Source organism: Panthera uncia, assembly GCF_023721935.1.
Source record: "Panthera uncia isolate 11264 chromosome C1 unlocalized genomic scaffold, Puncia_PCG_1.0 HiC_scaffold_4, whole genome shotgun sequence".
Lineage (NCBI taxonomy): Eukaryota > Metazoa > Chordata > Mammalia > Carnivora > Felidae > Panthera > Panthera uncia.
In genome coordinates this window covers 80,683,623-80,694,890 of record NW_026057585.1, presented here as the reverse complement: position 1 = coordinate 80,694,890, position 11,268 = coordinate 80,683,623, and the positions used below count along the sequence as shown (strand labels likewise).

The 11,268-nt window shown below is 42.5% G+C and overlaps 1 protein-coding gene across 7 annotated transcripts in view; it reads left to right on the top strand.

Annotated features, from left to right (window-relative positions):
• Window positions 1–11,268, top strand: part of HDAC1 (histone deacetylase 1) — a 31,893-nt gene that overhangs the window by 410 nt on the left and 20,215 nt on the right. For 3 of the 7 annotated variants that reach the window (XR_007454843.1, XM_049617589.1, XM_049617582.1), the window contains exon 2: window positions 6,124–6,236. Coding sequence is in view for 5 of the 7 variants with exons in the window: in XM_049617589.1 (XP_049473546.1) it covers window positions 6,124–6,236 (113 nt within the window). In the remaining 2 variants the exon portion in view is untranslated. Of the gene's footprint in view, window positions 1–254; window positions 773–886; window positions 1,073–2,703; window positions 2,770–6,123; window positions 6,237–7,640; window positions 8,042–11,268 lie in introns of those variants that run through there. The other 4 variants (XM_049617584.1, XM_049617587.1, XM_049617583.1 and 1 more) reach the window with 4 other exon arrangements.

Here is an 11,268-nt window from a genome sequence, read left to right as displayed (position 1 = left end):
AGGAAAGAGGTCAGGGTGAGGGAGGAGGCTGAGAGCAGGAGGTCGAGACTGAGGGAGGAGGCTCAGAGGAAAGGAAGGGAAGTCGAGGCCGAGGGAAGAGGCTGAGGCCGAGCGGGGGTCGTCTGGAGAAGCTTGGGGTAACTTGGTGGCGGGGGGCGGAGAAGGGGGGAATCCTCAGGAAGCTTTATGGGGAGAGTTTTAGTGGGACTCCTGGAGGGGAGGCTGAGTCTGAGCGGGGAGGCAGGATCTGGTGGAGAAGGGTGCAATGATCTATTTTCCTTGTGAGAATACAAAAGTCTTCCTCTGCCCCTTTGCTTCCTCATCCTTTTTGGTGAGAGTCCTGCGGAGTCCCCACCTCCTGTCACCAGCCTCCCCTCCCCCAGTCTCTGAGCTGGGCCTGCAGTTGCTGCTGGGAAATGGGGCCCCTGGGCTTGGAAGGAGAAAGTTGCAACCTGTTAAAACAGACTTTTCCATTTAACGAAAGCCTATGGAGCAGCTTACTCTGTACTAGGGATGATTAGCTGCTGGGACCATGGGGCTGAGCAGGTCACTTCCCATCTTCTTCTCAGTCTGGAAGGGGAGATAGACAGTGGCAGGGAACTGCTCTCCAGTGTCATGCTGGGATAAAGGAAAGCTCAGAGTGTTTTGGGAGCACAGAGGAGAGGCACTCAGCCCAGCCTGGGGAGTCAGGGAGGGAGGTGCCATCTTGGACCCGAAGAACAGGAGTTATTAGCCAAGCTCCGGGAAGGCAAAGGTGACAGTAAGTTTAGAGGTAAGAGAGAGGACAGCATTTTTGAAAGCAGGTGTGTGTACAGCATGGCTGAGGCATAGGTTTGAGGGCAGAGTGTAGAAGGTCAGGAAATAGGGTGGAGGGAAAGGTTGCAAGTGATGAGGCTTGAACCTCATGATCTGGGGACCAGATCATGAAGGGCTGGACACACTGTCTTAAGGAAGTTGGACTTTATTGTGAGTGCACTTGTGAATCATTGTGAAGTTTTATGCAGGTTGTGACATCAGATTTATACCTCAGACCTATCACTCTGAGACAGAAATTGAATTCGCCAGTGTACGGGTAAGGAAGACGGCAAGGATCCCAAACTTCTGGATTGGGCAGTTTGATGTTGAGTGTTTGGAGAAGGTTATGTCAGTTAATAACTTTGGGTTTTGGGTTTTTTTAAGAAGTATTTTTTGAGGGCTATCTCTACTAGGGGATATCCAAGTAGAGGCATCCAGTAGGCAGTTGGCCATTCAGGTCGCCATTTTTATTTTCATTTTTTTCAATTAATTTTGAGAGAGAGAGAGAGAGGCAGAGTGCGAGCAGGGGCTGGGCAGAGAGAGAAGGAGACAAGAATCTGAGGCAGGCTTCAGGCTCTGAGCTGTCAGCACAGAGCCCAATGCAGGGCTTGAACTCACTAGCCGTGAGATCATAGCCTTAGCCGACGTCTGACGCTTAACCAGCTGAGCCACCCAGGCGCCCCCAGGTTGGCCATTTAGAAGACAAAAATGAGAAGATAGAGATTTTGGTAGTTGTCAGCATGCAGATGGTAATTTTAGTTATGGAAGAGGATACGATCACCCAAGAAGTTGTATAGCGTGGGAAGAGAAGAAGATAGGAGTGGAATTCTAAGGACATGCACTGAGGAAAAGTCTAGTGCCCTTCATGCTCTGTATTCCCCTGTCGTAGCACTTGTCACTGTGTATTGGAATTGCCCATTTACTTGTTCGTTCTTCTTAGACAGTAATCTTAGGGAAAGAGACCATGTCTTGTCTAGCTCTGTATGCTCAGCCCCCAGAACAATGCCTAGCTCAGAGTAGGCTGTCAATAAATACTTGCCGATTAAATTGTACAGAGGGAATGTAAGTGAACCAGAAAGTCTTGGGTTACAGTAGCCAAAAGAAGGAAGGAGTGGCCAAATGTTGGCAAGAACTGTTTTGTGTGTACAGTTTGGAACTGAAGTGAGATTGCGGTAGATTGAAGAATGAATGGATGGGTGAAGAGAAGACATCAGATTGAACCCTTTTCAAAGGAAGCTTGGTTGGGGCAGAGAGAGAGGGTTGTTGATACAGGGGGATGTAGTGGCTGAGAGTTGAGCATATTCAAAATTTGAATGGTAAATAGGGGGAGGGGTTGAAGATACAGGAAAGAGAGGGATGGGTAATGATGGAGGTTCCTGAAGAGACCAGGTGAGATGGAAACCAGAGCACAGGTATGGACACTAGCCTTCAGGGGGACGTTTCTTCATGATGAGAGGCAAGGAAAAGTTCAAATGTAGGCAAGTTTGATGAAGAGAAAGTTGGAGTTTTCAAGATGAGGTAATAGATTATTTCTTTTCCTGTGAGTGGGGGGAGGGTAGTTGGTAGAGTAGGAATCTTGAGAGAGATAGCTGTGAAGTAGCTGTTGTGAAAGAGGGAGGTAGGAAAATAAAATTTGGAAGAGTTGCTGGGCAGTGGTGAGGGCCTATTTGGGGCTGGAGCCTGCGACTTTGTAGCTGTATCGGTTTGCACTGTTTTATGATCTCTCCACCATTAGTTTAAAAAGAGAAAAAGTGGAAAGACTGCAGTTTTTAGGCAAGGGAGATTTCTTACTCCTTGAGAAACCGCTTGTGAGTTTTGCAGTGAGGTCACTAGCTTGGGACTCAGACTTGGTTCTGCCCCTCAGAAGCTTTGCAGTATTGGGCAAGTCACTTTACCTTTGCAGGCCTCAGGTCACTCTCCTATAAAACTGAAAAACTTTGAGAACAATGGGAGAAGCTTTCCACAAGTTTAAAGGTAGTATCTAAAGGAAAATGATTATTTCTTTTAAAAGTCTCTTAGCAACTGGATTAAAAGCTGTTAAGAAAAGGATGGTGTCTGGGCCCCACCCTCAGGTACTCCCCTAGCCTTCTAGATAAGTTATCTTAGTCCCCCAAGTCTAAGCCTTGGCTGAATTCAGGTTTGATAGGCAGAGGAGTTGCTGGGGATCAAGGCCCAGGCCAGAGACCTGGATAAGCCGTGATCTAATTATGTAACAGTAATGGTCATGTTACTGACTGCCTTCAAATTTTGTCTGCATCTGGATGTCTCAGCCAATGCCTTGAAAACCTATTCTGTCAATCCTCATAGCTGATAAGCTTGTCTGAGGGTCTCTGGGAGCAAAATTGTCTGCCTGCCTCCTCTGCTACTGCATCTCAAAGTCTGTCTCTATGGGACAAGGGTCCCAATTGAATGCCATCAAATACTGTACTCTGGCTTGCGGCTCTGGCTAAGATCACAGTTCCTGCCCTCAGAGGCCTGCCTAAGATTAAGAGAAGAGGATAAAAGGACATTAAGCAAAAACTAAGGAAAACTAAGAAAATTTGAATAAAGCATGGGCTTCTTTTTAGTTAATGACTATCAATATTGGTTAATTAACTGTAACAAATACTTCTTATTTTATCATGTAGAATGCTAATAATAGGGGAAGCTGCCTATGAGGTATCTGAGAACTCTATCTTTGCAATTTTTCTGTAAATTTAAAATTGTTCTAAAAAGTAGTCTAATAAAAAGAGAAGAGGGTGAGATCCTAAATATCCAACTGTTTAGAAGTTTCCCATTGTCCCAGGCCATGTCTATGACCAAGAGTATTGGAGTGTGGCTTGGATACTATTGGTGGCATTTCCCACAATGCATTGCTCCCAGGAGTGAATTCTGTTACTCGTGCCACCAAACCACAGTGCATAAGAGGTTGGGACCTTCTTTTCACTGGTGCTCAAAGATCTGCCTCGTCTTGATGGACTTCTAAGGCGAGAGAGATCTATCCTTGGGTGTGCAGTTCACTTGATTTTTGTGCTGTTTTTTGGCTTTTAACTTTTTCATTAAAATTTTTTTTTCTTAGGTTTATTTATTTTGAGAGAGAGAGCGTGCACAAGCAGAGAGGAAGGGCAAAGAGAGAGGGAGACAGAGGATCCAAAATGGGCTCTGTGCTGATAGCAGAGAGCCTGATGTGGGGCTCGAACTCAAGAACTATGAGATCATGACCTGAGCCAAAGTCAGATGCTTAACTGACTGAGCCACCCAGGCACCCCAGTTTTTTCATTTTTTTATAGTAAGCTCTGTGCCCAAGATGGGGCTTGACCTCACAACCCTGAGATCAAGAATCGCATGCTCTAGCAACTGAGCCAGCCAGGCGCCCCCACTTGATTTCTGGAATATTTGTTCCAGGAACTTTGTGGCAAGTAGATTCACAGAGTCCTCTGGATTAAGTGCAAATTGAAGTAAGTATCTGGTAAACCCAATGTAGCTTTTAGGATACTGAATTTGGAGTCAGAAGAGTTGACCCCTGGATCAGTTATTGGTTGTGTGATCTTGAGCAGGCACTTAACCTCTCTGAATCTCACTGAGTTCAGTTCCTTGAATCTTTATTCAGCTTCTGTGATGTACAGGGCATATTTGTCCTTGTCTTCAAGGAGCAGCCAGTCTTAGGAATATAAATAGATATGTAAGGGGACACCTGGGTGGCTTCAGTCAGTTCTAAGTGTCTGACTCTTGAGTTCAGCTCAGGTTGTGATCTCATGGTCATGGGATTGAGCCCCACATCAGGCTCCCCACTGATCTTGGAGCTTGCTTCGGATTCTCTTTCCCTCTGTGCCCCTCTTCTGCTCTTGTGCGCATGCGCTCTCTCCCTCTCTCAAAATAAATAAATGAATAGATAAAAATAGATATGTAAGTAATTCAGATACAAAACAAAATTTGTTAAGTGATATATACAAATTGTATACAGAGGAAAGGACCATTTATTTTGATCAGGAATATGTTTGGCACTTAAGCTGGGCTTTGTTGTATGAGGATCATCAGAAAAGGAAGGACAATCCAGGTCAAAGGAACAGTCTGAACAAAGGCTACTTGGGTGTGAAGGTGAATGCCATGTTCAGGATGCTGATAATAATCTAGTGTGTTTAGAACAGAGTTTGGCAAATTTTCTGTAAAGGGCCAAATAGTAAATATTTTTCACTTCGTGTGCCATATGGGTGGGTCTCTGTGGCAACTATTTACTCAGCTCTGTTATTATAATGTGAAAGCAGCCATAGACAATATTTAAACTAATGGGCATGGCTGTGTTCCAGTAAAATTTTATTTACAAAAAACAGGCAGCCAATTGTATTTGGCTCAAGGGTCATAGTTTGCCTATTCCACTTTGGAGCGGAGAACTGTGAGAGGGAGAAAGGGAGGGAGAGGGAGAGTGTTGTGGGTTGAATGCCAGGCTAGTGAAGTTGTTCTTTATCCTGTAGGAGATGGGGAGCCATTCAGGATTTTTTGAGCAGAGGAATGATGTTATGAAAGCTGTGTATTAGAAAAATAACTGGTCGTTGTAGCAGATAGTTTGAATTGAAGGCAGAGGAACCAATTAGAAGTCTTTTGCTATAGATGAAGCAAGAGATGATAAGAACTTAGTTTTCTTATTTATAAAATTAGAATAATACTTCCTGTTCTAACTATTTTATGGGGTTGTTGTGAAGATCCAGTAAGAAAACTAATGTAAATGTGCTTTGACTCCATAAAGTGTCACAGCATGATAAAGGTGAACTGTGACTTATAATAATTCTGAGTACTAACGGTTATTTTTCTGTTGTGGGAGTGAATTCTTTGGAGATATATAGTGGGGTGAGTCACTCACTGCCTGTTATTCCCGAGTAGCTTTGGAATGAACCCCTTACACTGTCTAGTTCCTGTGGACTAGACTTAACATCCTTAAATGCTGACCTCACCAGGGTCCTCTGCTTTTTTTTTTTTTTTTTTTTTTAATGTTTATTTAGAGCACGCACGCATGGAGGGGAGGGGCAGAGAGAGAGGGAGAGCAAGAGAATCCCAAGCAGGCTATGTGCTGTCAGCCCAGAGCCCAGCTCAGGGCTCAAACTCACGAACCATGAGATCATGACCTGAGCCAAAATCAAGAGTCGGATGCTTAACTGACTAAGCCACCCAGGCGTCCCTGCTTGCTTTTTTTTTTAAATTTTGGAGTTACCCTTCCTCAAGCTGGGTAGAATCTTGGAGACTAGAACGAAAGAGAAAAAGAATTTGACTAGGAGATAGTTATAAAGATTCCTGGATTCTCCTGGGAGTATATGTCGAACTGTGTCACTGAAACTGTCACTCTTTTTTCTTCAGGGGATGTTGGAAATTACTATTATGGACAAGGCCACCCAATGAAGCCTCACCGAATCCGCATGACTCACAATTTGCTACTTAACTATGGTCTCTATCGAAAAATGGAAATATATGTGAGTTACTGGGAGCCCTACCCCTCCCTAACCTCATCAGCTCTGGTCATAGTTATTCATCTCATTTTTCTCAACTACTCATTCATCAAATGTGTTGAGTGGCTATTATGTGGCAGACACTGTAAATGATAGAGATTTCTGTTTTTAAAGGGTTCACTCCAGTGCTGGAGACTGACATGTATACAAATAAGTTGTACTACAGTCTATTATAAGTGCAATAATTAAAAAATGTACAAGATGCAGAGATAATAAAGAGTGAAGGAGGAAGGGAGCCTTGGAATGTTTCCTAGAGGTGATATCTGAGCACAATTTTAGAGACTGAATAGAATTTAGCCTGGAGTTCAGGAGGAGACCGACATTCTAGACCAAGGGAAAAGCATAGACAGAAGGCAAAAAGAGGTGAGAACAATATGATGTGTTGGGGAACTGCTACAAGTAGTTCGATGTGCAAGTAGTACTGTAGTGTAAAGTTCACAGTTATGAGTGAGGGGACCTAGAACTGGAGAGGCCAGAAAGGATTGGATGTGCTGTGCTATGTGACAAGCAGCTCTGACGGGCAAGAGTCAAAAAATCCAACGTTGAAATGGGGACTGTGTTGAACTAGACGCCCACGTCTCTAGTTACTAGAGAGCATAGACTAAGTTCTTTAAAAAAAAAATTTTTTTTAATGTTTGTTTATTTTTGAGAGGGAGAGAGAAAGAGACAGAGTGCAAGCAGGGGAGGGGCAGAGAGAGAGGGAGACACAGAATCAGAAGCAGGCTCCAAGCTCTGAGTTGTCAGCACAGAGCCCGACGCAGGGCTGGAACCCACGAACCGTGAGATCATGACCTGAGCCGAAGTTGGATGCTTAACCGACTGAGCCACTCAGGCTCCCCTAGACTGTCTAACTTCTTGACTCAGTTCCAGCTGATTTTTGCCCATCTACAAGTTTTTAAAGAGAAGCTGGAAATCTACATTATTATGTAAAATTGCCTGGGTTTCAAATATTGACCCAAGTTGGTTTTGTGGTTTTGTTTTTTGTTTTTTAAAACATGTTCAAACAAAAACACATCAGTACATCTGTGGGCTAAATTTGGTCCAAAGGTTCCCAGTTTGAACCTCTTCTGGAGGCAGTGAGGAAAAAGTAATGGATTTTGTTTTATTTTATTTTTTTAAGTTTTTATTTATTTATTTATTTATTTATTTATTTATTTAAATGTTTATTCATTTTTGAAAGACAGAGAGAGACAGAGCACAAGCAGGGGTGGGGTGGAGAGCACAGAATCCGAAGCAGGCTCCAGGCTCTGAGCCGTCAGCACAGAGCTCGACATGGGGCTCGAACTCACAAACCGCGAGATCATGACCCGAGCCGAAGTCGGACACTCAACCGACTGAGCCACCCAGGTGCCCTTAAGTTTTTTTTAATGTTTATACCTGCCATGGGGCTCGATCTCACAATCACAAGATCAAGAGTCTCCTACTCCACCAACTGAACCAGCCAGGGGCCCCCAGGCATGCATTTTAGAAGGAGGGAAGCCAGTTAGGAGGCTGTTGCAAAGATCCAAATGAGAAAATCAAAAAGGGCTGAGGACTCGTGTTGCCTTATGGTTAGAGCCTAAGAGTCTGTGGTTGAAGTCTGTGCCGGCAGCTTAAGTATCCTAGCAACAGCAGTATCCTTCCTCACCATTCCAGAGACTGAAAGAAGATGAGTCTTCTGTCTCAGATGGCCATGTTATGTCCCCAGAGCCACTGGAGGCAGCTGAGGAAGCAAGGAGGGAAGGGAGACAGAGGAGCAGACGGACCTTGGGACCAGAGAGCTTTTTCAGGTGTGAAAGGCAGCTGGGAATGAAAAACATAAAAAAGGTAGCAGAGGTTTTGAGGGACTCTAGGGAGGAGACTAACATTTAGATAAAGAGAGGATACCTAAACGTGGAATAGCAAGCACCAAGACCTTCCGGAGATGCCTCTTGCACGTGTATACCATGCTAATCTGGCCATGACTTGTCTCCTTTCCTGCTACTCCCCTCTCAGAACCCTCCAAGTCAGCCAGATCAGATTCTGCCTCTTTCCACCCCATCCTGATTGGGAGGAGTATTTAATCTGCCAGTCATATCTTACTCATCTTCAAAAGTCACCTCAAGCCCTCTTTCTTTCATTCAACAGATTTTTGTTGAGTACTTGTCATACCCCAGGGACTATATTAACCTCCATGAGTGATATTGAGATACTAAAAAATGGATCCTATCTTCAAGTGAGAGGAAAAATAAACTAACATTTATTGAAGATTGCTAGTTCTAAGCCAGAGCCACTTGTTATTTCGTGTAATCCATACAGCAACCTTAATTTATAGATGAGAAAACAAGGTCAGAGAGGATAATTAACAGGTTCAAAATCACATGAACTAAGACTCCAACTCAGATATATCTGGTTCCAGAGTCTTTATCTGTTCATTTGTCCTATTCCCTCTTCCCAAGCAGCATTTTAACAAGAAGCCTAGAGGTAGAATGTCTCAAGATTTTTTGGTGATGTCATCAGGGACCCAGGCTTATTCTGTTTATCCTTCTGCTCAATCATCCTTAGTTTATTTGATTTTATCCTTTTGTTTTTTGCCTTGAAATCACATGATGGCTGTCTTAGCTCCAAGTACCATGTCTTCATATGACAGAATCCAAAGAGGAAGGAAACAGGCAAAATGGATCATTTTCTACTATTTCCACACACACCCCTCCCCTTTTTATTAAATAGCAAAACCCTTCCTAGAAGTTTCCCAACAGATCCCCCTTTAAATCTCATTGGGTCATTTGCCATCCTTAGACTATTCACCGGCAATTGGCTTAGACTAATCACATTTGATCCCTTCGGCTGAGTACATTAACACCCAACCAAATTGAGATCTGTTAACAAAAAGGTAGAGAATGGCTCTTTGGGAAGCATCTAACAGTGGCTGTCATAGAGATAATAAATAATATCTTACTGGAAATTACTTCATCTGTGTGGTATTCTTATTGTAAACTTGTAAAGCAAAATTCCAGTATAATCTCTTTCTTAAAAATCTAGACTTGCTGCTGTCTTTAGTGTGATCCGTTTCCTTCTTTGGCCACTGAGTATGAATCTTCTTCAGTCTTCTTCCCCCAACAGTTCATCCCTTCTAGACTTCTCTGGGCGGTGATCCTAGTTTTCTTTTCCCAAAGCACAGATAGCCATTTTAGTATATGTCCTGAAATTGATGGCTTTTTGGGTCAATCCTAGAAGAAGCTCCTTAGACTTCTTACAGAAGTTGTTGTATTCTGGGGCATCTGGCTGGCTCAGTCAGTAGAGAATGCACCTCTTGATCTTGGGGTTGTAAGTTTGAGCCCTACAGTGGGTGCAGAGATAACTTAAAATCTTTAAAGGGGGGAAAAAAGCAGTTTCTGTATTCCATCTCTGTACCTGAAGGAGACATGTTGAAGTCTTTCACACAGTTGGTCCCTCCCCCAATTCTGCCTCCACACATCTAATTAATCTCTCCTAGAATCTACATCCTCATTTTTCATCCAGGAACCTTCTTATTTACATAATCAACAATTCTGCTCTCTTCCTTGCCTTGGATGCTAATTTTGTATATTCCCAGGCTTCTTATTCATCGCCTTCTGTTCTTTTGTGCTTTTTTTTAAAAATGTTTTTATAAAATATTGAGTAGATATGAAAAAATTTTTATAAAATATGTGGAAGGTATAAAGAATCACAATTCACTTAATACCACCTAGTTTAAGAAAACAAACATTGCCATGACTGCTAAAGCCCCTATATGCTCTTCCCTGATCCTGTCTACTTTCTTCTTCCTCAGAGTTAACCTCTGTCCTGAATTTGGGACTTATTATTTCCTTGCTTTTATTTATTTATTTATTTATTTATTTATTTATTTAAAATTTTTGTTATTTTAGAGAGAGCGCGTGTGCAAGCAGGGGAGAGGGGTGAGGGGACAGAGAGAGAGAATCTTAAGCAGGCTCCATGCTCCCCGCAGAGTCCCAACTGGAGCTGGATCGCACAACCTGAGCCGAAATGACCCGAGCCAAAATGCAGAGTCAGATGCTCAACGAACTGGGCCACCCAGGCACCCCTATTTCTTTGTTTTTTAAAAATAATTTTGCCAGGGGGCGCCTGAGTGGCTCAGTTGGTTGAGCGTCCGACTTCGGCTCAGCTCATGATCTCGTGGCCAGTGAGTTCGAGCCCCGCGTTGGGCTCTGTGCTGACAGCTCAGAGCCTGGAGCCTGTTTCAGATTCTGTGTCTCCCTCTCTCTCTGACCCTCCCCCATTCATACTCTGTCTCTCTCTCTGTCTCAAAAATAAATAAACCTTAAAAAAAAATTAAAAAAAATAATTTTGCCAGTATGTATTCTTAAACGATACATGTTTTAGTTTTACGTGTTTGAATATTATGTAAATGGAATACAGTATTATTATGTGACTTACTTGCCTTTTTTGTTCAACATGTTCCTGAGAGTCATACATGTTGATGGATGTAGCTAGACTTACTTTCACTGAAAGAATATACTACAGGACATATGCACATATTTACCCTTATTAGATAATGTTAAAATGGTTTTCAGTTGCCACCAATGTAGAATTAAAGTTGCTCTCAGTCCTTGTCAACACTTAATATTGTCATGTTTAATTTTTTTGTCTGTTTAGGTTGGTGTGAAATGATACTTACTATGGTTTTGATTAGTATTTTCCTGTTTACTAGGGAGATTGAGGATCTTTCTGTATGTTTATTGGTCATTCAGTTTTCCTTATTGAAGTCCCTATTCAAGCCTTTTATCCATTTTCTTATTTGATTGTTCTGTTTTTGTTTTTGTTTTGATTGGGCCTTAGATACACAGAATTGAGATAAACATTATCCTTGGCTCATAAGCATCAAAAGAAGGTCCATTTTTGGTCTTTTTGAAATACGTATTTTACTGTTTATTCATTAACTTAAATATTTTCATAGTGCTATGAATATCCCTATTCCTACACCCCAATCACTCTTCTAAATTTTGTGTTTATTATACTCCTGCTTTAAAAAAAAAAA